This window comes from Dermochelys coriacea, chromosome 5 (genome assembly GCF_009764565.3).
Source record: "Dermochelys coriacea isolate rDerCor1 chromosome 5, rDerCor1.pri.v4, whole genome shotgun sequence".
Classification (NCBI taxonomy): domain Eukaryota; kingdom Metazoa; phylum Chordata; order Testudines; family Dermochelyidae; genus Dermochelys; species Dermochelys coriacea.
In genome coordinates this window covers 36,126,655-36,153,227 of record NC_050072.1, presented here as the reverse complement: position 1 = coordinate 36,153,227, position 26,573 = coordinate 36,126,655, and the positions used below count along the sequence as shown (strand labels likewise).

General features: G+C 40.4%; 1 protein-coding gene across 1 annotated transcript in view; it reads left to right on the top strand.

The window, feature by feature from the left end:
• Positions 1-26,573, top strand: part of IL6ST (interleukin 6 cytokine family signal transducer) — a 70,408-nt gene that overhangs the window by 27,655 nt on the left and 16,180 nt on the right. Inside the window, exons 3-10 of the mRNA XM_038402465.2 lie at positions 1,051-1,362; positions 2,750-2,882; positions 4,309-4,469; positions 5,195-5,346; positions 12,300-12,459; positions 14,630-14,712; positions 15,858-16,077; positions 26,200-26,376. Coding sequence (XP_038258393.1) covers positions 1,051-1,362; positions 2,750-2,882; positions 4,309-4,469; positions 5,195-5,346; positions 12,300-12,459; positions 14,630-14,712; positions 15,858-16,077; positions 26,200-26,376 — 1,398 coding nt within the window. The remainder of the gene's footprint in view (positions 1-1,050; positions 1,363-2,749; positions 2,883-4,308; positions 4,470-5,194; positions 5,347-12,299; positions 12,460-14,629; positions 14,713-15,857; positions 16,078-26,199; positions 26,377-26,573) is intronic.

Here is a 26,573-nt window from a genome sequence, read left to right as displayed (position 1 = left end):
GCTTTCCACAGGTGGCTCCTGGCTGGGAGCGCAGCTGGGCTCAGGCAGGCTGCTTGATTTCCATAGCCCCATGCTGCTCCCAGAAGTGGCTGTGACCGGCTGCTGCTGGCACGTCTCTGCACATCCCCTGGGGGAGAGGGGCAGAGGGTCTCCGTGTGCTGCCCATGCCCTTGAGCACTGCCCGCAAGGAAACTGGCCAATGGGAGCTGTGAGGCTGGTGCTGGGGGTGGGGGCAGCATATGGAGCCGCCTCCCATCGCCCCACCAGGGGCACACAGAGATGTGCAGCAGCCAGCCACTTCCGGGAGCGACCTGGGGCCACGGCAGGCAGGCAGCCTACCTGAGCACCCTGCTGCGCCATAGGACTTGTAGCGGCCCGGACTCGGAGATCGCGACGGGGCAGAGGAGGCCAGACAGAAATGTTAGTCATGGCCGTATTTTGCCCACCCCGTGCTAGATAGAGATTCTTTAAACAAAAAATTTACTGAATTTCCTAAAAATACAATTGTTGTGATAATTGCTGCTCAAGCAACTTTTTTGGAAAACGGTACTGAATCATTTCTTGTTTTTGAAGTCTTTAGAAGTCTTGTTTTTGATAGAGCATCTTTTAAAATAGCATGTACAGAATTTTTATAATGGGTATTTTTGTTGTTGTTTACAAAGGTCTTTCCAGCAGTGGGGAGAGGATGAGTGTAGGAGAAAAACCAAAGATACTTAAGCTTCCCATCTTTAACCACATTTTCACTGTCTCTGTCATTTCAGTTCAGTTCTTCTGTTGTTACTGGTAATATTCTCTTGCAATACCTGAGGAAGAGTATGCACATGGACTTCCCCTAAATCAGTGCAAGAATGATTTGCTCGTGCTAGTGCATTAGACAAGAAATACACTGTATTGTGCACTATACGCACATACAGCCAGATGCACAAAATAGTCTTCAAAAATATTTTTGCTAATCTTTTAATAGCAAGAGTGTTGGAATATTTGTAGCAATAGTAATACAAAGATTTCATATGGAAATGTGATATTTCAAATTGATTTTATCCCTTTTAGTTTCAGGTGGACTTGTGCAGTCATGTGGTTACATCATCCCAGAGTCTCCACTGTTGACCCTTGGCTCCAATTTTACAGCACTGTGCATTCTCAATGAAAGTTGTCTTGACTTTGGCAATATACATGCCAATCAGATTATTTGGAAAATCAAAAGTTCTGTAGTGCCTAAAGAACAATACCGTGTAATAAACAGAACTATTTCCAGCGTCACATTTAGAGACACCTCTACTTTAGCTACTCCTCTGACATGCAATGTTTTAGCAGATGGACAGATTGAGCAGAATATCTATGGAATTGCAGTTACACTGGGCTGTAAGTAGCTTTTTATTCCTTTCTCTATCTTCTTTGGATATTATAAATTTTCCATTCAATGTTTACGTACACAGAGGTACTGTATAAAGTTGTCAAGAATGTTCCATTTTCTTCTCTGCCGTGTAGAAAATGTTTTTCAAGGATATTTTGGCATATCCTCTTAACCCTTCTTCCTCGCGAACAATTGTACAAAAAAATCCCCCGAATCTAAACACACAGAACAAGTGAAAGTACTTTGAAAAAGATGATCCACAAAGCAGAAAATACATTTTTAAGTATTTCATATACATAAAAGGGTACCAAGAGAACTGCACATGCATGAAGCTCTGTGAAGAAAATGCGAACATGTCACAATTAAAATGGTACCTCTTAGAAATCATTGGGCTAATGAAGGGCTTGATAGAAAGAATATGGTTCTTGAACAGTCTGACAATCATTTTTAATGATTGTCCCTCATTCTCACAATATCTGTTTTGGTTTTTAACTTAGTTTGTTTTTCCTTTTTAGTGAAGTTCATAAACTTCATGTTCAGTTTCTGATGGGGTTATCAGCTGACCTGCTCTTCATCAGGTTCACGGCTGTCAAAATTGCATATTACCATTGGAATGCAGTAGTTGAAGAAAGGAAGTATTCTTGGGACATGATATTGTAACACCACAAAAATAGCAATCCTCTGGAAGTTAGTGGTAGGAGACTAGAATATTTCTAACATATAGAAATGAGAAATCTAACTCCAAGATTAATTAGTTCAGCCATGCCTGGAGTATCATGTTGTCTGTTAGTACTTGCAAAACGATGAAGAACAAAATGTAGTGCAGAAAACCCATGCTTAGGCCCCAAACAATAAAAATATCTGGGGATTAGGTGCAGGCTCTCTAAATTGGGATGAATTTTACCCATTCTGCACACATGGTATCTTATGTATGTGAGAGAACCTATCTATAGTAATAAGCCATTATGATCTGTTAACATCTTCATAGCTAAAACTCCTGAAATATTATCAATACAACAGCAATATGTGGTCTCTTATTTCTTCCTTTTCCTTCACAAACAGATCTGCTGCCATCACTGCTGCCTTCCTTTCCAGTGCATTCTGTGCTAGCCTTCTAGGCCTTACCCTGTCCCAAATTTCTTTCCATCCCCAGATCATATGTTTTCTGTACCGTGATGACTCCTACCACTACACGCTTTTTTTTCTCAAGACATCTATGCATTACACTTCACTAGATGTTCTCTATCTCATAATATTTAGCATTTACTAAATGCAACAGTAAATAAATTTTACCATTTTAACTAAATTACTCTTGCAATAGTGTATTCATCACTGCTTTCATTGGAATCAAGTGTATGTGCACATAAATTACAGACAGTAACTTTTTTCATACAGTGCCCCCAGAGAAGCCTGAAAATTTGAGTTGCATTGTGCATCAGATGTCAAAAAATAAATTTATTATGACTTGTACCTGGAATCCTGGAAGGGATACATTCCTAGCCACTGATTTCTGTTTAAAATCTCAATGGTAAGTATCTTGTTTAAGCTTTATAAAAGGCAGATATATCACATCTTTATCGTTTTTAGGGTTTTGCATGTAGGCTAAATAAAACTGTTCCAATATTTTAACATTGGTAAAAAAAATTTTTGAAAGAATATATTTTGAGTTAGACTGTAAATTTAAACTTCTGAAGCTGCTGTAGCCTGTTTGTCAGGGTAAAACATTTGACAATTCAAGTTTGTCCTACAGTTTAAGATTTTAAACTTAAGCAAATAAAATGATTTTTTCCAAGACAGAAAAAGTGCAGGGAAGAGAGTCCTGTACAGATCTCGTTGGTATTAAGCTACTGTACAGCTTGAACCAGATTCTGTATCAGTTATGGGTATTTCTGTGGCAAGCATCACTGTAACTGATGCTGAACAGGTAAATAAATCTGAATAGTGATAGTCCAGTGGGTTATGTTCTTTACCCTTGAAGACAGCTCTTTTTGTTTGGGTATCTGTCTTGTTTGTTTGTTTTAACCTTGATTCTGGTTATGGTGAGAAAGCTATGAGCTGCTCAGATTGCTTCTACTCTCCCACTGGTGTCATTTCAGTCTTGCTTAGGTTCAGTTTGAACCAGCCAACCGCTTTGCATCCAAAAGTTGATGTCTCTTTTAATCGTAACTAAACTTCACAAGAAAGGCACTGGTAATATCTGTTCAAAATGAGGTGAAAGCTGGGTGGTATGGGTGTCGTCAATGAATTGTTCGCTACAGGGTCCATTACATGTCTCAACCTCTTCAGGAGGTCTCATGTAGATTACTGGGGTGGAGATGGACAGGATGCAAGATTCCCCAGATGATCAGTTTTAGGAAGAGGAATAGATCCCCATCCCAATTCTGGGTAACTTTTGAAAAGAATTGAAGCCATTGTGGTGATGCGTTGTCTATTGCAGCTATAAGCAAGTCAGCAGCACCTTGTGGCTGTGTTGAAAGCTGCAGAGAAGTAAAGCAGTGCCATAAAACTTCAGTGCTTGCAATGAATATACACCATAGGTCATCCATTAGAGCTGTTAATATTGTCTCCATATCGTGTCCCAGTCTGAAGCTTGGGTCCCTTTCATGTTATACCTATCACTTCACCTGAAGGAAGAGGTCTTTGTAGCTCAAAAGTTTTTCTTTTGCCAACAGAAATTGGTTCAGTAAAAGATATCTCACCCACCTTATCACTTTACCAAAAAGTTATGTATTTTAATTCCATAACTAAGGATGGTTGGGCTTCTTTTTAAGGCATGGGACTTGGATTTAAGAGACCAGGGTTCTGGTACCAGCTTTGCTGCAGATTTACTGTATGACTAGGGCTAGATTCATTCCTTTTTAAAGCACTTTGAGATCTTTGGATAGAAAGTGCTTTGTATAAATGCAAATTACTGCTTTATTTTAACCTTGCTTTTTCTTTAACTCTCAATTTAGGCCACTAGAAACCTTGCCTGACTGCAAACCAAAAGGTGTAAATAACTCTTGTGAGATTTCCAATGTTCAGTTTTTTGTCAACCTGGAGGTCTGGGTGGAAGCTAAGAATGCCCTTGGGAAGGCTGAATCTGAGCACATTAATTTTGATCCTGTGGACATTGGTAACTATATGCTTTAATTAAGATCCTGAAGTACTGGAAAATTGCAATAGAACTAATTGTTACCTCTCTGAATATTGTTGAACTAGGGTGTAGATGCTGTTTCTATATTGTAAAACACTTTAAGCTATTGACAACAGTAGTTCTGTGCTCCGAAAAGTAATATACTATGGACTAGATCCTGAGCAGTGCTGGGCAGAAGTCTTGATATGAAAGGTGATTCTGATTTTTCTCTCTCCACCTCACTCTAGATCTTGGGGGGGGAAGCAGCCTGCTACCCAGCCAATTTCTAATGTAAAGTGTAGCAACCTATTGGACCTACCAATTCTCACCCCAAAAAAGCCTTTCTGACAGCCAGTTATCACCAGAGTAGAGTCGCATCTACACTGGGACTGGAGGGGTGCCATAGGAACCACAATAGTATAGTCCTCTAGTCAGGGATAGTACTACTCCAGCCAGGTTTATGCAGCTGTAAGCAAGACTAGAATCTGGCCTTTCATTTCTGAAAGGTGGAAAATTACAGACCTCATTGTTCAGCTTTTCTACAATACATCATCTCCTCCAAAGAAAGTGCACTGTCAGTGAGAAGTCTAGAGAATATAAAAGAGAAATGAACTTGTAAACCAATAAAAATATGCCAGGTGCATTAAATACCATACTTCATGCTATACATATGAATTAAACAGTACAGCACTTGGATAATTCCGTACTTTCTCATTCTCTTCTAGTGAAACCTCTACCTCCACGCAACTTAACAGTCAGTTCAGGAGAACTACCCACTGTCTTGAAACTGTCATGGGAGAACCAAATCATAGTTGTTGAGATGGAGCTGAAATTTAATATTCGATACAGGATCAGTGACAGCCCAGACTGGATGAAGGTAACTTTATTTTAAATGTTTTAGTGATTTCTTGTGCACTCTGCCACACTAATCCAGAGTCTCCATTCACCATCATGAGCAACAGAAGCTCATCTGTTGCTTCAATGCCCTTCCTTGGTACTATATAAGCCATACCTTCCTCAGTGTATTGCCACCTCCAGAAGTACTGCTTTACTGCACTACATAACTTATTTCTCTTCAATGACGGTTTCTTTGGGGGTGTGGGGGGTGTTCCGTCCCATTATGTATTGATACCTGTGACTGCTGGTACCCTTTCTCTCATTTAGTTCGCCGCTTTACTGCTCTTGGGAAGGGTGTCTCGGCTCTGAGCCTGAGCAGACATTTGAGGAGCAAGAGGCAAGGGTGGACAAGGAGGTGACCCGCCTTTTACAAACATTTGATCATTACCTGACAAGGCAGTAATGCCACCACTGCTATCATTGGCTGATGACTTTAGGCTATTCCAGTAACTGATGAAGCAGGTCACTGGCACCTTGCAGATTTCCGTGGAAAAAGTCCAGGATTCCCCTTGCAAGCTCCTAGACATATTGCACGCCTCTGCCTCAGCATGGTGGTACTGCCAATTAATAAAGCCTTCCTAGAGTCAGCCAAGAACAGCTGGCAAACTCCAGCAGCAGCCTACCACTACTACCCCCACTACATGAAAGCAGGTTAATAGAAGCCCTGGTTGGGACATAGTATTTTTTGAGTTTTTATTCTCTCACGTAGCACCAAATTCTCTGGTTATGGATGCAATCAATGAAAGGGGCAAGCAACATATTCAGAAACCTCCCCTTATAAGAAGGACCAGAAACGTCTGGACCTTTTTGGTCGTAGGTTCTACTTGTCAGCAACATTACAGTTTACAGTTCAGGATAGCTAATCACCAAGCGCTGATGTCGAAATATGACTACCTGAACTATGAGTAGTTCAATGCTTTTATTGACCATTTGCCAACGGAACATCGAGAACAGTACATCACCATAATAATGGAAGGTCAGTTCTCGGCAAAAACACTGCAGTTTTCACTCAATGCAGCAAAGACACTGAAGCCTGGTTTGTTTCCACCACAGTAGTGATGAGGTGAACTTCCTGGCTTCGGTTGTCTGGGTTTCCACAAGAAGCACAATCCCCAGTGGAATATTTACCTTTCGATGGCAGAAGCTTTTTGCAGATTCCACAGACTACTCGCTTCATACCTTGAAGGACTCTGTGACAACACTTCAGTCTTTAGGGTTATACACACCCTACAAAAAAGAGGATGTTTAGCAGGTCTCAGTCGGCACAAAGATTCTGCTCTGCTCAATTATCTACCTACCATACGCCACCAGAAAAAACAGCTAAGAGGTCAAGATTTTCAAAGAAAAAACCTGAAGCTGCTTGGACTGCTTCATCCTGGTCTCCAGCATTGTCCAAACACCAGTTTTGTTGTTTGGACAACAAGAGTCCAAGCCACCTAATGACCAGGTTTTCACAGCTGCATGACACAACTACCCTTCCTCATTTTGAGCACCTCCTCTCTCTCTTTCATCAAGCATGGGAGACTATAACACTGGACAAATAGATATTGTTGGCTATTACTTGGGGTTATGTTATCCAATTTACCTTCATCCTGCCCTTCCAACCTCCTTCCCTGTCCCTCTTCAGGAACCCTTTATATATTTTCTCCTTTATTGTAAATGTTTTTTATTTCTCACAACAATAGGGAATGAACAACATTTTTAAAGAACAAAATAAAAACTGGCTGGGAGATTTGGAAACTGATATAGCATCTGAAACTATTTAACTCACTTTTTAGATATTGACTAGAGTTCAGGTTATGCAATCCCTTAGGCTATATCTATACTACCACTTTTGTCGATATAACTTAAGTTGCTCAGGGGTGTGAAAAAAACGCACCCCTGAACAACATAAGTTACACTGACAGATGCACTAGTGTGGTCAGTGCTGTGTCAGTGGGAGATCTTCTCCCGCCGACATAGCTACCACTGCTTGTGCAGGTGTTTTTTTTATGTTGACAGGAGAGCTCTCATGAGCGATCTTACAGGAGCGCAGCTGCATCGCTACAGCTGTGCCACTGTAAGATCACTAGTGTAGACATGGCCTCAGATAATGTGAATGAAACAGTCTGTCATCATTTTCACTTTCAGGTATTCACAGTGCTAGTCTACCTTGCAATATTGTTTCAAATGCTTTCTTTCAGAACTTCTATCTTCATTAGAAATCTTTCCACAGCACTTCTGCGGAGTTTTTGTGTGTGTGTGTGAGAGAGAGAGAATTTGGTTTGACAGTCTCTAACCATACGTTTCTGCTAATTGCTTCCATCTTGTTGGATGATATCCAGTGACAATAGGAAAATCTAAAATAGAGTGGTTCTTACTTTGCTTTTTTTTAGTTTAACGTCGGAGAAGGACAATAACAATTTTTACTATAAAGTTCTTGTTCACAAACATTAAGGACTGATGGAATTTGATTCAGGCTAATTACTTACGGTGCTCTGAATGTAAACCTCGTTATTCATCTTCAGTGTGGAATGTGTCACTAGAGCACCCATCAAAGATGCATACATTGTACACAGGATTAATTTGTGATTTTGGTCCTGGTAATGTATGCGTTGTGCTTGATTTTCCAGTATGTCTCATTAGACATGTATGAACTGGTGCTCTTTAAATGTACTTTTGTCTGGAGAATGTTTGACTTTTAGATTTAGTTTAGTTTGCAGTTTTATTTCATAATTAAATATTCTGACAATAGATCCTTTGTCCTGTCATCCGCCCCAAGGGTGTTCTCAAAAATCACGGCAGTCATAGCTGCCTACCTCTGTCGTCTAGGACCATGTGCCTTTCCCTACCTTAATGACTGGCTTTTCTAGGGTCAGTCATTTCAGAAGATGTGGTTGGCAGTTCAAACAACAACTTTGTACTGAAGTCTAGGCCTGCAGATAAATGTAGAAATAGATCTTAACCCCCACACAACACATTCGCTTTAGAGGAGCATTTCTGGATTTGATAATGGAGGTATTTGATCCCTCTCGACAGGTTCCTTGCTCTAAAGGCCCTTATCCAAAGAGTGCAGCTCAGCACTCAAGTTCCAACAAGGATGCATCTGCAACAGCTGGGACACGTGACATCTTGCATTTTTTATTACACAAAACACCAGATTGCACCTTTGATGTCTCCAGGGGTAGCTCAGAACAGTTTCTGTACCCAGCAAACTCAGTCTGAACATGCGGGTATCTGTAGCCAGTCAAGTCCTACAGTCACTCACCTAGTGGAATAATCTATCCAAGATTTGTGCAGGAATCCCATTCAGCCAGAATCCCTCTATGCTCATGTTAACATTAGACACTTCCCTCTTGGGATGGGGAGTACATTTGTGTCCTCTTACAATCCAGGACAGATGATCCCAAGAAGAACAGCACTTGCACATAAATCTGTTGGAGTTAAGAGTGGTCAGAAATGCTTGCCTTCATTTTCTTCCGTTACTCAAAAACAAGCCCATCAGGATCATGACAGACAATGTAGATTGCATGTATTATCAGTCATCGGGGTAGAGCATATTGCCCCTCACTCTGCGCCAAACCGATAAATCTTTTGAAACTGGTACAATAGTCATCTTAGCTTCTTACCTCCTGGATATACAACACACTCAGCAGACATTTCTCCTTAAATTATGAATGGGAGTTGGACTCTCAGATCCTAAATAAAATATTCATAGCTTGGAGATTTCCAGAGGTTAGCCTTCTTTTAGCCATGGTTCCCAACACAAAGTGTAGGAAATTCTGTTCCAGAGAGTGACTGAATTCCCAGTCTCTAGGATATGCTTTTCTCATTAAATGGACAAAAGGTTTTTTTTCTTGTCCTCCAACTCCATTATTCTTAAAGGGCTTTATGAATATCAGACCAAGCCAAGATCATTTTGATTGCGCCAACATGGCCAAGACAAGTTTGGTTTCCTTACCTCATCAAACTTGACTCTTGTCCATGGCAGCTCCTGATTAAACCTTGACTGTTGTATCAGGATGCAGGTCATGTGCTTCACATCAGTCTGAACATTCTGCAACAGCAAGCATGGTTCATCAGTGGTTCTTGGGACTAAAAGCTGCCTGTTCATTGGAAGTACAAAATAGCAGAAAAGAATCTACAAGACATACTTCAGAAATGATGAAGATATAATCTTTGGTGTAACCAGCACCATCTTTCTCATATCCAGTTGTCTCTTTCCACAATCTTGGATTACCCATTGGAACTGAAAACTTCAGGCCTTTGTATGAGTTCCATCAAGGTTCATTGAGCAGCAGTAACAGCATTCCATATGCCAGAAGAAAGTTTCTCGATTTTCACTCCTCTGACCACAATGCAATTCCTAACAAGCCTTATGAATCTTTCTCTACAGATTAGGGCCCATACATTGCTTTGGGATCTCAACCTGGTTCTTAACAATCTCATGAAACAGCCCTTTGAGCCACTTGCTACGTGCTCGCTGCTACATCTGACTATGAACAAAGCCTTTTTGGTGGCCATCACTTCTGCTCGAAGGGTTGGGAAGGATGAGGGTTCCTGTGTTCTCATTACAATCCCACCCAAAGATTTTACCTAAGGTTTCTTCTGAGTTTCACATTAACCAAACGACAGGTTTCAGAGTAGCAGCCATGTTACTCTGTATTCACAAAAAGAAAAGGAGTACTTGTGGCACCTTAGAGACTAACAAATTTATTAGAGCATAAGCTTTCGTGAGCTACAGCTCACTTCATCGGATGCATTTGGTGGAAAAAACAGAGGAGAGATATACTCTGTGTGTGTGTGTGTGTGTGTGTGTATAAATCTCTCCTCTGTTTTTTCCACCAAATGCATCCGATGAAGTGAGCTGTAGCTCACGAAAGCTTATGCTCTAATAAATTTGTTAGTCTCTAAGGTGCCACAAGTACTCCTTTTCTATTAACCAAACTGTTCACTTTCCAGGTTTTTTTTTTTTTTTTTTTTTTTCTTCAGCCACATCAATTTACGTAGGAGTCTGTCTTTCATACACTAACTGTTAAGGGGGCATTAGTCTTTTACTTGGACAGAACTAGGCCATTCAGGAAGACCCATAGACTTTCTGTTGCAGAGAGGTCTAAGGGAGCATCTGTCTCCACTCAGAAATTTCTAAATGGATCATTTAGGGAGTCACCTAAAGTGGAGCATCCACAGGGACACTTTACTCAAAGAAGGAGAGGTTATGCCTTTTGCAGCAACTGGAATTCTTTGAGATGTATGTCCATGTTGGAGCTCCACAACCTACCCTCCTCCCTTCTTCTCTGGAGCTGCCTCTGTGGGGCTTTGCAGTAGAGAAAGTGCTGAGGATGGTTCACCCGCGCAGCCCTATATAGCCTCAGTATGGGGCACAAAGTTGGGTAGGGCACATGCAGAAGCTGAATGGGCACTGCTACCAAAAATCTCCAATCAAAGGTGCAGGAGGTTATGCACACCTAAAGTGGGACACACATCTCAAAGAACTACAGTTAGTGCACAGGGTGATTTATTTCATCATACTCAGGCAAAGAGATTAATTTCTTTTCTCTGAGGAATTTCAGCCAGAAGACTAAACCACTGATGAGCACTTTGAGAGATCTTCTGTCAGGTGTTCTAATTGTCTTACTCTGAACTCTCAGGGTGTTAATTCTATGTGCTTGACAAACTGTTAGCCACTTTTGTTGCCATGTGAGGGATTTGCTATGACAAATGCGACTGAAAGTTATAATAGCAGGATATTATAGTCATAGGGTAGATGTGGCTTTTATTTATCTGGAGGTTCTGGGCCTGTTATCTGATAATTCTTAGGATTGTATTTCCAGGATGAAATACAAACTTGTTTAATTTTGTTTGCCACTGCTACAGTATGAATATTAAAATGTGTGTATGACAATTGAGGCGCTTTTATAGAAAGGTCTTTACCTACTACAACGTTTCTAAATCTTAACTAAAACACATACACAATATGTAGTGTAAAGTTTGGATTAGTATGAGTTTAGAATGGCCACATTAATCACAGTGGCAAAGCTTATGAGTGAGTTATGAAGAGCCATCTTAAACAGGCATGAATAAAACCTTTATAGCTCTTCACATTGATCTTTCTCTGCATGTATATGACATAAATCTTGTTTGCTGGTAATTTTTTAATATCTCTGCTTCTAACAACTTCTATACTACCATGAGTCTCTTGTGCAGACTTTAGAGGGAGAAAATGTTTAGATTTTTTTGCCAATTTCTGTGTAAAATTCTAAAAATAGCTTTTATGGAAAAATGTGGTGTCATGATTTAAGGTCAAATATATCTTAAATCAACATGACTAAACCCTAAATGCTTTACATCATTGGGAACAGGGTGATTCCTAGCTCTTAAACCGGATGAATTAGGGGTTCATAACATGGATGGCTTGCAGTATATTGGACAGTAAGGTTGTGAATGGGCAGAGCAAATATTCCTACCTCTGAACCTGGGACCAGAATAATCTTAACCAGTGGGAGGGGGAACTGCATGTATGAGAAAGCAGGGGTGGGATTTCTGCAGTAGGTGTTTTTAGAATATTACAATGAAAGATGTGAATTACTTAAAAACTACTCAGAAATTTTGGAATAATAAAAATAATTCGGCATGAGATGGATTATAATACAAGTGAAGTGCAAAATACATATACCTGTTCATATGGACATCGTGACCCTGTATGTATATATTCTGCACCAAAAAAAAATATTAATTACACTCTGAGAAATGAAGCTCCTGGAAGTCAAAGAATGCAGAGTTATGACTGAAGTTTCAGGGCTTGATTCAGTGCTGTGCTAAATCAATAATCCAAGGCACAGGGCTCCTAGTGTTAGAAAGTCTACTCAAAAGAGGATTGTAGTAGTACAAGGGTTTAACTGATCTTGCTGGATGGCTGGTAATATTTTTAAAGACCTCTTTTTACCTTTGCAGGTTCCTCCTGAAGATACAGCTTCACACAGAACTTCATTCACAGTTCAGTCTCTGAAGCCTTATACAAAGTATGTGTTTTCACTTCGTTGTATGAAGAAAGATGGATTGGGCTACTGGAGTGACTGGAGTAAAGAAAAGAGTGGGGTCACATCTGAAGCTGGTAAGTAGTATTTGATATTAATGTTTGTTTTTCTACGGAGTTAACTATTGTGATACTCCAAAATACATACAGATGTCTGCCTGTGGTTGCCTGAAATGTTACCCCTTTTAGCAGGTGTTGATCTTGTTGGGAAAGATTTAAGTGTGTTCTGCTGACTTGGGTGGCCAGTGACTCTCAAGAATGGTGGGAATACCTTTATTGAAGGACAGGTTTCAGAGTAGCAGCCGTGTTAGTCTGTATTCGCAAAAAGAAAAGGAGTACTTGTGGCACCTTAGAGACTAATAAGGTAATTTATAAATTTGTTAGTTTTTAAGGTGCCACAAGTACTCCTTTTCTTTTTATTGAAGGAATCTAGGATGTGGGCTGAGTAGTAGGCATAAGGTGGTAACCCTAGAGGGAGCCAAGCCAGGGGAAAAGGCTCGAGTTGAACTCTATCTTTGTTCCCTTGTTAATAAAGCCAAACCCTAAGAACAGGGTCAGGTTGGGTTTTTTAATAATACAGTGTTAAATGCAGTGCAGTGCAATACAATGCAGTATAAAGGTGCAGTCTAAGCAGCACTTTGGTGCTATCCTTTTTGTGTTAATAGTCTGGAAGTACCTTAGTTTTGGTAGATGTTACAGCTTGACTTGCGTAGAATTTTTAGCAGAAGGTAATTATCCATGAGCAATCTTCTCTTTGAGAGGGAGTGTAGTGGATGTAAGTTTATTATGCTTAAAGTGCATTCCACCTTCAAGCTAGTTACACTTACCTGATTTTTAAGGGTTAAAAGAAAGCAAATGTGTATAATTTGACATACTATTGTCCAGGAATACTGGTAGCAGTCTTGCTAGTTGATGGGAAATGATAGGCTCCTTTTCCACATTCGCTGCCGTAATGGTACAGTAGGGATTGAAAAACTCTTGCTCACTTCATTCACTTGTCGCTCCTCTGTGCTAATTGGTCTGATACTAACAGTGACATGAATGCAATATGTGTTGGTGGTTCCCAATGGAACCAAATCTCTGCTTCTCCCATAAAAAGTTTGAATGATCATGGTGGTCCCTTCTGACCTTAAAGTCTATGAATGGCAATATTTGTGTGGTATTTTTTAATGATCAAATGATCTATACTCCATTTTTTCCAGAAACTTTCCAAATTACTAACAGTTGCCCAAATGTTCACTTACCACATAATGTAAGGCACAGAAGGGGAAAAATCTCCTCCTGCCACCCACAAATTGTTTCCTCTTGGTTTTGGTTCCACTCCACAAGAGCGGCAGAAAGTGGCCATTGTTGAGCCTCTACCTTGATGTTCTTGGAACCTTGGATAAAACCATAAAATGCAGCAGGGCTGCCAAAAGTTGTAAATCATGACTGGTCTGTGGGTATTTTTATTAATCATTTTGGTTTTTATTTTAAAACATTTGTAAGTGAGATTTCAGATTCCAAGGAATACAACTGCCAGGAGAAATAGTAAACAATCTAATAGCAAGATTCAAAATATCCATTCAAAGATAAAGTCATATTTCTGTAGTGATAGTAACCCCTGTGTGGAAGGTCTTCTAAAAGATTGAGCACATTCTCCTGGCTTACACACCAGGAGGACACTGGCTCTACTCTAAGAAACCTCATGGTATTATTCCAGTTAACAATCTTTCTTTTTTTTTTTTTTGAGGGGAGGGGTAAGATGAGTGAGCTAATATCTTTTATTAAACCAACTTCTGTTTGCCAGAACTTGGGAATGGGTGACGGGGGGGGGGGGGGGAAATCCATTTGATGATTACCTGTTCTGTTCATTCCCTCTGAAACACCTGGCATTGGCCACTGTCAGAACATACTGAGCTACATGGACCATTGGTCTGACCCAGTATGGCCTTTATGTTCTGCGGGTGAGAAAGACAAGCTTTCAAGTTTACACAGAACTCTTCTTCAGGTCACCCACCTTGTGTGTGTCTCGTATCCTGGGACCAACATGGCTATAACAACGCTGCATACAATCTTTTATTTTTAAAGTATTTTTTTTGTATCTGTATGGAAGGGTTCCCAAGGAAATACTGAAACACAGCATCATCCAGCTTGGATACACTTTTTTTAAAGAGATGCAGGAGACTAATGATATGCTAAAGTATTATGAGTTAAAACCAATGAAGAAAATATCTGCATCCCTCTTAAATTTTTTTTTTCATATCAGAACCATCTAAGGGACCACCTCTGTGGAGGAAGATTGGCATATCTCACTCTCCAAACTCCTGGACTGTGCATCTGATATGGAAGGTAAGTGGTAGTATAAATGATTACCTGATTGTACAAGTCTTTAAGGCACAATAGAAAAAGTTTATAGGCACACTTTAAAATCAGATTTATTTTTTTTTGTGTGGAAGTGAGTTTCTTCATCTCTAACAAAACTTGAATATGTAATCAAAATAGTCCATGTTTTATGATGATCTATTGCATTCTCTACACTTACGTTGTATATCAAAAATAGTTTTTTCATTAATATTTACATGTGCATTGGAGTGATAAAAAGTAGATGTGGATAAAAAAAATAGCTATCATCTGTCTTACTGTATTGGAACTAAGTTAAATGATGTAAATATTAGGTATAACCAGTGAACAGAGTATTCTTTCTAGTTCAGGCATATTCTGACTCCCCGCCCACAGACCATAATTTGCCTGCTTACTGGAGTCAGTTTCTGTAAAATACAAACTTTCATTAAAAAAGAAAAGTATCACCTTCCTAGTGTTACCCATGTCATAGCCTGAAACAACTGTGAGAGGTGTGATTTGACCTTCTGAATGTAACTGGTGCATAAAGTAAAGACCATGGTGTTTCCTACAATATTCTCATCTGCAAGAGATTATCTTTCTTATTTGGACTAATCAGTCCAACATCTACTTAACATCTGCAAAGGGGGTGTGTTAACTAGTCTCAACAAGAGGATTTAGAACTGAAATTTGCTGATTTCTTATCTCTATTTAGAGAACATATGTGGTGATGAAGGAGAAGTGGGAGGATTGCTTAGGGTTCTCTGATAGCTGAGAAGAGGGAATATTACAAATAACGTAGAGACAGAAGTGTCTTTTTTCTCACTAATAATAATACCTAGCTCATATATAGTACATTTAATGAAAACCTATTTAATGTCATTTTGTATTCCAGTTAAAGCCTGAGGCCCAATCATGCAAGCCTTTTTCACATGAGTAAGGATTTTTGGTGAGAGTGAGCTTTATGGGATTGGACTCTTGGTTTCTGTTGTCCCACTTTTTTCATAATTGAGTAGAAATATCACATGCACAGAGCAGAGGAAATCAAAATTTTTAAGACTAAGTAAAGAAATTAATCTTTATTTTTGAAAGGCACAGGTGATAGAGGTCAACATCAATAAAACATGAAATAAAACTAAACCACTTTTTAACAGGAATTGGATCGTTCTGAAGCCAATGGAATAATCTTGAGATACGAAGTGACTGTCAGAGCAAGACCATCTCTGTCACGTCCACCTGAAAAATACAGTGTTAATAGCACAAACCTGACTTTAAATTTAACAAATGGAACATATGATGTGACAGTAACTGCTCATAACAGGATTGGTGGATCTCCCCCATCGGTTTTGCTTATTCCAGCAAGTAACTCAAAAGGTTAGTTTCTTTCTTGATTTTTAAGAAATCAAATGTATTTGTAATTATACAATCAGGAAAGTCTGCCAAATAAGAATTCTCAAAAAAAATCTTAACTCTTTTGAGATGTTATCTTTAATAAGTTCACTTAAGTCTCATAATTGCAATATAATACTGGAAGACCCTCAGTTTTCTTTCTTTGTATTTAAACTACCACTGTATTTATAAACTGTGAGAATAAATGTGAGCACTCCTTGTTATAGGTCTCTTCCAATTGGGGATTCTCTGTCTCTTTCACAGTGTGGCCACATCTTGACTGACCACAAATCAGTCTCCCTTCCCCATAGTGATTGTGCAGGCTACTTCCTGCATAACATCCCCTGTGCTAATCGTCATAATATTAAATTATTTGTGTATTTTTAGCCATATGTAATGTGATAAGCTTTTTGTTTTTAGTGGAAAAGTTTAACCCAAGGGTCGGCAACCTTTCAGAAGTGGTGTGCTGCCTCTTCATTTATTTACTCTAATTTAAGGTTTCGTGTGCCAGTAATACATTTTAATGTTTTTAGAAGGTCTCTATAAGTCTACAATATATAACTAAACTATTGTTGTATGTAAAGTAAATAAGGTTTTTCAAATGCTTAAGAAACTTCATTTAAAATTAAATTAAAATGCAGAGCCCCCTGGACCGGTGGCCAGGACCCGGGCAGTGTGAGTGCCACTGAAAATCAGCTCACGTGCCACAGGTTGCCTACCCCTGGTTTAACCCTTCCATTTCATCCTTCACTCCTATCCATGCTGTTCCTCTTTCTCTGATCGCCTTTCCACGTCATTCTGTGCTACCTGATCACCTTTTCTCTGTGTATGCTGCCCAGCCATTTTGTAATCTAATCTCTCTGAGCTTCCCTTATTTCCTTCCATTTACTGGTCACTCCAGTACCTGTTCCCGCTCCTCTTAATGTATCCAAATGCCCCCTAATAAAGGTAGCAAGGCTGGTTTCTCCTTGTTTCCAACCGCTGAGATCTCCAGACTCTTCTTTCTATAGAAGAGCCTGGATGTCATCTGTACAAGCAGCTAGAAATGTGGAGCCAGCATCATGTTACCTGCCAGTTCTCTCCACACCATCAGTAAGGTAAGGTGCAGTCTCTAGACCACTGTTTGAAAACCACTTCTTTAAATGAAAGGTAATGGTTTGAGTAAAATGAAAGGTAATGGTTTGAGGAAAACATCTGCTTTTTTTATTCTTCTGCTGCTGTTTTACAGCATTAGGGAAAAGATCTGATTCTCTTCCTCTGAAAGTTACAAGAATATTAGCTCGGGTTCTTAGTGGAGGAGGGGCATAAGGAAGAAAAATAATTTTCCCAACCTTGTGATCCTAGCTTTTTAGGAAAAAGGCACTGCTGTCTCTACATTATTTGTAATATTCCCTCTTCTCAACTACCTTATAACATGGGGTTACTTACTAGTTGATATATGAAAAGTGCTTGTGAATATGGGGAAGTGTAGAATGCTAAATTGTGTTCTTATCCTACCAAGAAATTGCAGATTAATTTAGGTCTCTAATGAATGTTCAGAAAAACATTGATTTCTCAGTGTCTTCTCTCATACGCCCATAGAATCGTAGAAATGTAGGACTGGAAGGGATCTCGATAGGTCATCTAGTCCAGTCCCCTGCACTGATGCAGGGCTAAGTATTATCTAGATGAGTGGTTCTCAAATTTACTTGATTGGTTCTTTTTTTGTGTATGTAGTTGTTTAACCTCCCCCCCACACACACACACACACACACACACAAGTACTTATACTGCCACCCAGCTCTGAAGGCAGAATGCAGAGCAGCAGCTGCTGGCCAGGCGCCCAGCTCAGAAGGCAGCGCTGCATCAGCAGCAGCACAAAAGTAAGGGTGGCAGTGTGAAAAGTGATATCACTTTTCACAGCAGACTTAGCACCCCGTTGTCACCTTTACTTCTATGCTGCTGCTGCCCTGGGGCTGACAGCCAGAGCCCCGCCACCTCCAGCTTGAGGGATTGGGCGGGAGAAGGAAGGAGATCCCGAGCCTGGGTTGCCTCCTGTGAGGGAATGGGGGTGGGGGAGAAGGAGAGCCAGGGCAGCAGGAGTCCAGGTGTGCACAGCCCTTCTGTAGGAGCCCCAGCCACTCAGGGCTGATGGCCAGAGCTCTTTTTTAAAAAAAAGTCACACACACCTTACACCTCTCTTGACACATTCCCACACCTCCCTTTGGAGGCCTGCCCCATTGTTTGAGAACCTCTGATCTCGATCATCTCAGGCAGCTGTTTGTCTAACCTGTTCTTTAAAACCTCTAATGACAGAGATTCCACAATCTCAGTAGGGAATTTGTTCCAGTGCTTAACTACCCTTATAGATAGGCAGTTTTTCTTAATGTTTAATCTAAATCTCCCTTGCTGCAATTTAAGCCCATTACTGCTTGTTCTGGCCTCATTGGATAAGGAAAACAATTTACCACCCTCCTCTTTTCAAATAAGTAAAAGGTTGTTATAGACTGTTATCATGTCCACCTCACTGACTAAAGAAACAGTTTTCAATGTTTCCTCAAAGATCATGTTTTCTAGACCTTTAATCTCCAATTAGTCTACATTTTTCCCAAAGTGTGGTGTCCAGAATTGCACACAGTACTCCAGTTGAGGGTGTATCTGTGCAGAGCTGAGTGGAAGAACTTCTCAAGTTTTGCTTACAACACCCCAGCTAATACATCCCAGAATGATGTTTGCTTTTATTGCAACAGTATTACATTGTTGACTCATATTTAGTTTGTGATCCACTATAACCCTCAGATCCTTTTCTGCAGTACTGATTCCATATGCAGGCATTTCCCATTTTCTATCTGTACAATTGATTATGCCTTCTTAAATGTAGTACTTTACCTTTGTCCTTATTGTATTTCATCTTATTTATTTAGACCATTTCTCCAGTTTGTCAAGATCGTTTTGAATTCTAATCTTCTCCTCCAGAGCTCTTGCTACCCATATCTTGGTATCATCTGCAAACTTTATAACTGTACTCTTTATGGCCATTATCCAAATCATTTATGAAGATATTGAACAGAACTAGACCTAGGAAGATCCCTGTGGGGCCCCATTTGATATGCCCTTCCAGCTTGACTGTGAACCATTGATACTATTCTGAGAATGCTTCTCTAACCAGTTTTGCACTCATCTTATAGAAGGTTCATCTAGACTATATTTCCCTAGTTTGCTCATGAGAAGGTCTTGTGAGGCGGTATCAAAAGCCTTATCCAAAGTCAAGATGTATCACATCTATTGCTTCCCCATATCCACAAGGCTTGTTACCCTGTCAAAGAAAACTATTTGCTTGATTTGACACAATTTGGTCTTGACAAATCCATGTTGACTGATACTTATCGTGTTATCTTCTAGGTGCTTACAAATTGCTCCATTATCTTTCTGAGTACTAAAGTTAAGCGGATAGGTCCATAATTTCCTAGGTTGTCCTTATTCCCCTTTTTATAGATGGGTACTGTATTTGTCCTTTTCTAGTCCTTTGGGATCTCTCCACTCCACGAGTTGTCAAAGATAATTACTAGTGTCTAAGGCATCTCTTCAGCCAGTTCCTTAAGTATTCTAAGATGTATTTAGTCCAGACCTGCGAACTTCGACATGTAACTTTTCTAAGTAATTCTTAACTTGTTCTTTCCCTGTTTTTTAAGCCTCCGTTCCTACCCTATTTACACTGATATTCACTGTGTTAGTCATCTGATCATTTCTGACCTATGTGGTGAAAACTGAAGCAAAAAAGGCATGTAACATTTTGACCATTGCTGCGTTTTCTGTTATTATCTTCTCCTCCTCATTGAGTAATTTACCTAGTGTCCTGCATCTTCCTCCTGCTTCTAATGTATTTGTAAAATGTTTTCTTGTTACCATTTTTGTCCCTAGCTAGTTTAATCTCTTTTTTTTTTTGTCTTGGCCTTTCTAATTTTGTTCGTACATACTTGTTTTTTAAAATATTCATCCTTTGTGATTTGATCTAGTTTCCACTTTTTGCAGGACTTCTTTGAGTTTCAGGTCATTGAAAATATCCTGGTTAAACCAGGGTGGTTTCTTACCATACTTCCTCTCCTTCCTAAGCATCAGGATAGCTTGCTTTTGTGCCCTTAATAAAGTTTCTCTCAAAAACTACCCACTCTCCTGAACCTATTTTTCCCCCCCGTTAGAGTTGCTTCCTATGGGATCTTATCTCTCAGTTCTGAGTTCTGCTAAAGTCTGCCTTCTTGAAGTACCATTATCTTTATTTCTGCTGTTTTCCCTCCTATCATTCCTTAGAATAACATATTCTTTCATTTCATGATCAATTTCACTCAAGCTGCCCTCTGCCTTCAAATTCTCAACCAGTTCCTCCCTATTTATCAGAATCAAATCTAGAACAGTCTCTCCTCTAGTTACTTTCTCCACCTTCTTTAATAAAAAGTTGTCTCCAGTGTATTCCAAGAACTTGATAATCTGTGCCCTACTGTATTATTTTCCTAATAGATGTCTGGGTAGTTGAGGTTCCCCCATCACCACCAAGTCCTGTGCTTTGAATGGTTTTGTTAGTTTAAAAACCACCTCTTCTTCCTGGTTAAGTGCTCTATAGTAGACCTCTTCTATGACATCAGCCTTGTTTTTTACCCCTTTTATTCTTAGGTGGAGACTTTCAACAGGTCTGACTCCCACTTCTATCTCAATCTTAGTGCAAGTGTATACATCTTTGATATACAAGGCAACACCTCCTCCCTTTATTCCCTGCCTGTCCTTCCTGAACAAGCTAAACCTTTTTATACCAATATTCCAGTCATATAAATTGACCCACCAAGTCTCTGTGATGCCACTTATGTCATAATGGTGATTATTCACTAGTATTTCTAGTTCTTCCTGCTGATTCCCCATACTACTTGCATACTACAGACATCTAAGATGTTAATTAGATTTCCTCTTGTCTCTCCCTTGTCCCTGCTGTGATTGCCCATGTTCCCGCCAGATTCCAACCCTACCCCTAAGTGTCCATGTTCTGGACTTACCTGTTGGCTTTTGTCTCCTGCCCCCGTCAAACCTAGTTTAAAGCCCACCTTATTAGGTTAGCCAGTCTGTATCCAAAGATAATCTTCCCTTTCCTTAGCAGGTGGAACCCCATCTCTGCTCAGCAGTCCTTCTCGGAACAGCATCCCACAGCCAATGAAGCTGAAGTCCTCCTGGCAATATCATCCACACAGCCATGCATTCAACTCCAGGATGTCTTTGCCTGGGTCCCTACCTTTGGCTGGAAGGATCAATGAGAACACCACCTGCACCCCCCAGCTCCCTCACCCTCACTCCCAGAACCCTGTAGTTGTTTCTGATCTGATCATACCTTGCAGTATCATTAGTGCCCACTTGGATGAGCAGGTCAGGGTAACAGAGGGCCACATGATCCTCTGCAGTCCTTCTGTAATGTTTCAGATTTGGGCCCCTGACAAAACATCTCCTGGGATGCCAGGTCAGATGGCTGATGAATGCCTCCCTCCCCCTTAGACATAGAATCATAGACCACCACCACCCTTCATTTCCTCTGGGGAGTGATGGCCACAATCCTTCCAGCTTTGTTGGTACATAGCTTCTCCTCCTTCACCTTTTGGGGGAGACTTTGTTGCCAGGGCACCATACCAATTTTTCACTCTATGGATGGTGGGCTGGGAGCAGGAGTGGAGCGCTGCCTGCTGTTAAAAGTAGCCAATAGCCAGGTTCCTCCCTGTGAAGGAGCTGTTTCCTCCTCCCTTGGTGATGATACTGCAGTCCTATCCAGCTGGATTGCTTTCTCAACCATGGAGGTCTCCATATGCATATTTTCAATGAATTCCTCATAGATTCATAGATACTAAGGTCAGAAGGGACCATTCTGATCATCTAGTCCGACCTCCTGCACAGCGCAGGCCACAGAATCTCACCCACCCACTCCTATGAAAAACCTCACCCATGTCTGAGCTATTGAAGTCCTTAAATCATGGTTCAAAGACTTCAAGGAGCAGAGAAGCCTCCCTCAAGTCAACCATGCCCCATGCTACAGAGGAAGGCGAAAAACCTCCAAGGCCTCTCCAATCTGCCCTGGAGGAAAATTCCTTCCCGACCCCAAATATGGCAATCAGCTAAACCCTGAGCATATGGGCAAGATTCACCAGCCAGATACCCAGGAAAGAATTTTCTATAGTAACTCAGATCCCATCCATCTAATATCCCATCTCAGGGGATTTGGCCTATTTACCCTGAATATTTAAAGATCAATTACTTACCAAAATCCCATTATCCCATCATACCATCTCCTCCATAAACTTATCGAGTAGAATCTTAAAACCAGATAGATCTTTTGCCCCCACTGCTTCCCTTGGAAGGCTATTCCAAAACTTCACTCCTCTGATGGTTAAAAACCTTCGTCTGATTTCAAGTCTAAACTTCCTGGTGGCCAGTTTATACCCATTTGTTCTTGTGTCCACATTAGTGCTGAGCTTAAATAATTCCTCTCCCTCTCCTGTATTTATCCCTCTGATATATTTATAGAGAGCAATCATATCTCCCCTCAACCTTCTTTTAGTTAGGCTAAACAAGCCAAGCTCCTTAAGTCTCCTTTCATAAGACAAGTTTTCCATTCCTCGGATCATCCTAGTAGCCCTTCTCTGGACCTGCTCCAGTTTGAATTCATCCTTTTTAAACATGGGAGACCAGAACTGCACACAGTATTCTAGGTGAGGTCTCACCAGTGCCTTGTATAACGGTACTAAAACCTCCTTATCCCTACTGGAAATGCCTCTCCTGATGCATCCCAAAACCGCATTAGCTTTTTTCACAGCCATATCACATTGGCAGCTCATAGTCATCCTATGATCAACCAATACTCCAAGGTCCTTCTCCTCTACCGTTACTTCTAATTGATGCGTCCCCAACTTATAACTAAAATTCTTATTAATCCCTAAATGCATAACCTTACACTTCTCACTATTAAATTTCATCCTATTACTATTACTCCAGTTTACAAGGTAATCCAGATCCTTCTGTATAATATCCCGATCCTTCTCCGAATTGGCAATACCTCCCAGCTTTGTATCATCTGCAAACTTTATTAGCACACTCCCACTTTTTGTGCCAAGGTCAGTAATAAAAAGACTAAATAAGATTGGTCCCAAAACCGATCCCTGAGGAACTCCACTGGTAACCTCCCTCCAACCTGACAGTTCGCCTTTCAGTAGGACCCGTTGCAGTCTCCCCTTTAACCAATTCCTTATCCACCTTTTGATGTTCATATTGATCCCCATCTTCTCCAATTTAACTAATAATTCCCCATGTGGCACGGTATCAAATGCCTTACTGAAATCTAGGTAAATTAGATCCACTGCATTTCCTTTATCTAAAAAATCTGTTACCTTTTCAAAAAAGGAGATTAGGTTGGTTTGGCACGATCTATCTTTTGTAAAACCATGTTGTATTTTGTCCCATTTACCATTGACTTCAATGTCCTTAACTAATTTCTCCTTCAAAATTTTTTCCAGGACCTTGCATACTACAGATGTCAAACTAACTGGCCTGTAGTTACCTGGATCACTTTTTTTTCCTTTCTTAAAAATAGGAACTATATTAGCAATTCTACAATCATTCGGTACTACTCCTGAGTTTACAGATTCATTAAAAATTCTTGCTAATGGGCTTGCAATTTCAGGTGCCAATTCCTTTAATATTCTTGGATGAAGATTATCTGGGCCCCCCGATTTAGTCCCATTAAGCTGTTTCAGTTTCGCTTCTACCTCTGATATGGTAATATCTACCTCTATATCCTCCTTCCCATTTGTCATGCTACCATTATCCCCAAGATCCTCTTTAGCCTTATTAAAGACATAGGCAAAGTATTTGTTTAGATATTGGGCCATGCCTAGATTATCTTTAACCTCCACTCCATCCTCAGTGTTAAGCAGCCCCACTTCTTCCTTCTTAGTTTTCTTCTTATTTATATGGCTATAGAACCTTTTACTATTGGTTTTAATTCCCTTTGCAAGGTCCAACTCTACTCGACTTTTAGCCTGTCTCACTTGATCCCGACATGTTCTGACCTCAATTAGGTAGCTTTCCTTGCTGATCCTTCCCATCTTCCACTCCCTGTATGCTTTCTGCTTCTTCTTAACCTCCTCTCTAAGATGCTTGCTCATCCAGCTTGGTTTACAACTCCTTCCTATGAATTTTTTCCCCTTTCTTGGGATACAGGCTTCCGATAGCTTCTGCAGTTTTGATTTAAAGTAATCCCAGGCCTCCTCTACCTTTAGATCCATAAGTTCTTCAGTCCAATCCACTTCCCTAACTAATTTCCTTAATTTTTGAAAGTCAGCCCTTTTGAAATCAAAAACCCTAGTTGCAGATTTATTTTTGTTAATCCTTCCATTTAGTTTGAACTGAATGAGCTCATGATCACTTGAGCCAAGATTGTCCCCTACAACCATTTCTTCTATGAGGTCCTCGCTACTCACCAAAATTAAATCTAAAATGGCATCCCCTCTAGTCGGTTCAGCAACTACTTGATGAAGGAATCCATCAGCTATCGCATCTAGGAAAATCTGAGCCCTATTATTATTACTAGCACTGGTCCTCCAGTCTATATCTGGGAAGTTAGTCTCCCATGATCACGCAGTTTCCATTAGTATTTACTTTATTAAAGACATTAAAAAGGGCTCTATCCATATCCAAATTAGATCCCAGAGGTCTATAGCACACCCCAATCACTATCGTAGGAGAGGCTTTACTAGTTTTCTTCCCCAATGTAATTTTTGCCCAGACGGACTCTGTCTTATCCATTGCATCGCTTTTTATTTCTTTACATTCTACCTCATCATTGATATACAATGCTACTCCACCCCCTTTACCTTTGTTTCTGTCTTTCCTAAAGAGCACATACCCTTCAATATCTGTAGTCCAGTCATGACTACTATTCCACCATGTTTCTGTTATCCCTATAATATCTGGTTTCACTTCCTGCACCAGTAGCTCTAGTTCCTCCATTTTGTTACCTAGACTCCTCGCATTGGTGTACAAACATCTTAATTTTTGCTGTTTGGACTCACTCACATTTTGTACCCTATTAGGCATAGTCATTCTACAGCCAGTATAACCTATTAGACTAGTATCCACACTGCCCTCGCTCCTTGTATACGTTCTCCTACCCACGGCTGTATCCTTTCTTACTTCATCTTCTTCCCTCTCAATGCTAAAATCTCATGTGCACAGATGCTCCTCAGCCTAGCCACCATTTCCTGTAGCTCTCCTATCTGCCTCCTAAGAGAGTCTACCAGTAGGCACGTCTCTCACTAGATGGTCTCCTCAGCCTGTGAGGAGACCAGGAAATGCAAGCCACAGTCTCTGCAAATCCACATCAGGACCTGGGTAGAGGAATCCATTGTTGGATTCTCTGTCTGGACAGAGGTGCAGGTGGAGGAGCCAGGCACAGTGTTGGTATTAGCAATGTGTACCTTTTCAAACCATGGTGATTTTATTCTTTCTTCCTCTCAAACTCCCTTGTCTGCACCCCCCTGTTCACTAGCTCCCCTTGGTTGCTTAGCATCTGGCTTTTAAGCCCATCTCTCCTAGGTCAACCCTGCCCCTCTCATTAACACACAAGAGAAGGGTGATCAGGGAGAATCAAGGATCAAAGGACAGGAGGCTAGAGCCTTAATAGTGAACAGTCAGCTAGCAGCTTAGTAGGCCTCTCGCTCCTACTCCCACATAGTCTTTCCAAATACAAAATCACCAACAGACTACACTGTAAGCTTTACGCAAGCCAAAAGAAAAACCAAACAGACAGACAAGGTCACTCACCCCCAAGAGTTAGTGCTTGCTGCTTCTTCAGGAGGGGCTTTCCCTTTCTCCCTCTCCCCTGTTTGCTGCTCCCTGTTCATGTGTTACAGAATTGCATCAAAATGGCTTTCTATACCCACTAAACTTTACTCATGTTGAAAGTTTGATGGTTTAATTTACTGTAGAGCAAGAGTAACTATGATTCCACAGAATAGCAAGTGCAGGTGCCTTTGTGCTAGGAGAGAGCTATCTAATGAAGATGTTCTATATTAATGGAATCTCATTCCTTTTTTCTCATTCTAGATTCTGTGAAAGATATTAAAGCATTTCCTAAAGATAGCAAGCTTTGGGTAGAGTGGACGGCTCCTGACAATAGTGTTGTTAAATATGTGATTGAATGGTGCATGGTGTCTGACAGCTCGGACTGCACCACAGAATGGCAGCAGGAACCTGGTACTTCTCAAGGCACATTTTTAAAAGGTATATTTAGCAAACAATATCATATTTAAAAATATTGTACCTATTATAGACCTTAAGAATAGTCAAGACCTTTTATCCCAATAAGGTTTCTAGAATAGTCAAAACCTTTCATCCTTCATACATTTTGGATGTTTTCGATGGCTCTTTTGCAACAGACTCACTTTGTGAATAAAGAGGATCTGGAAGAAATGCATACT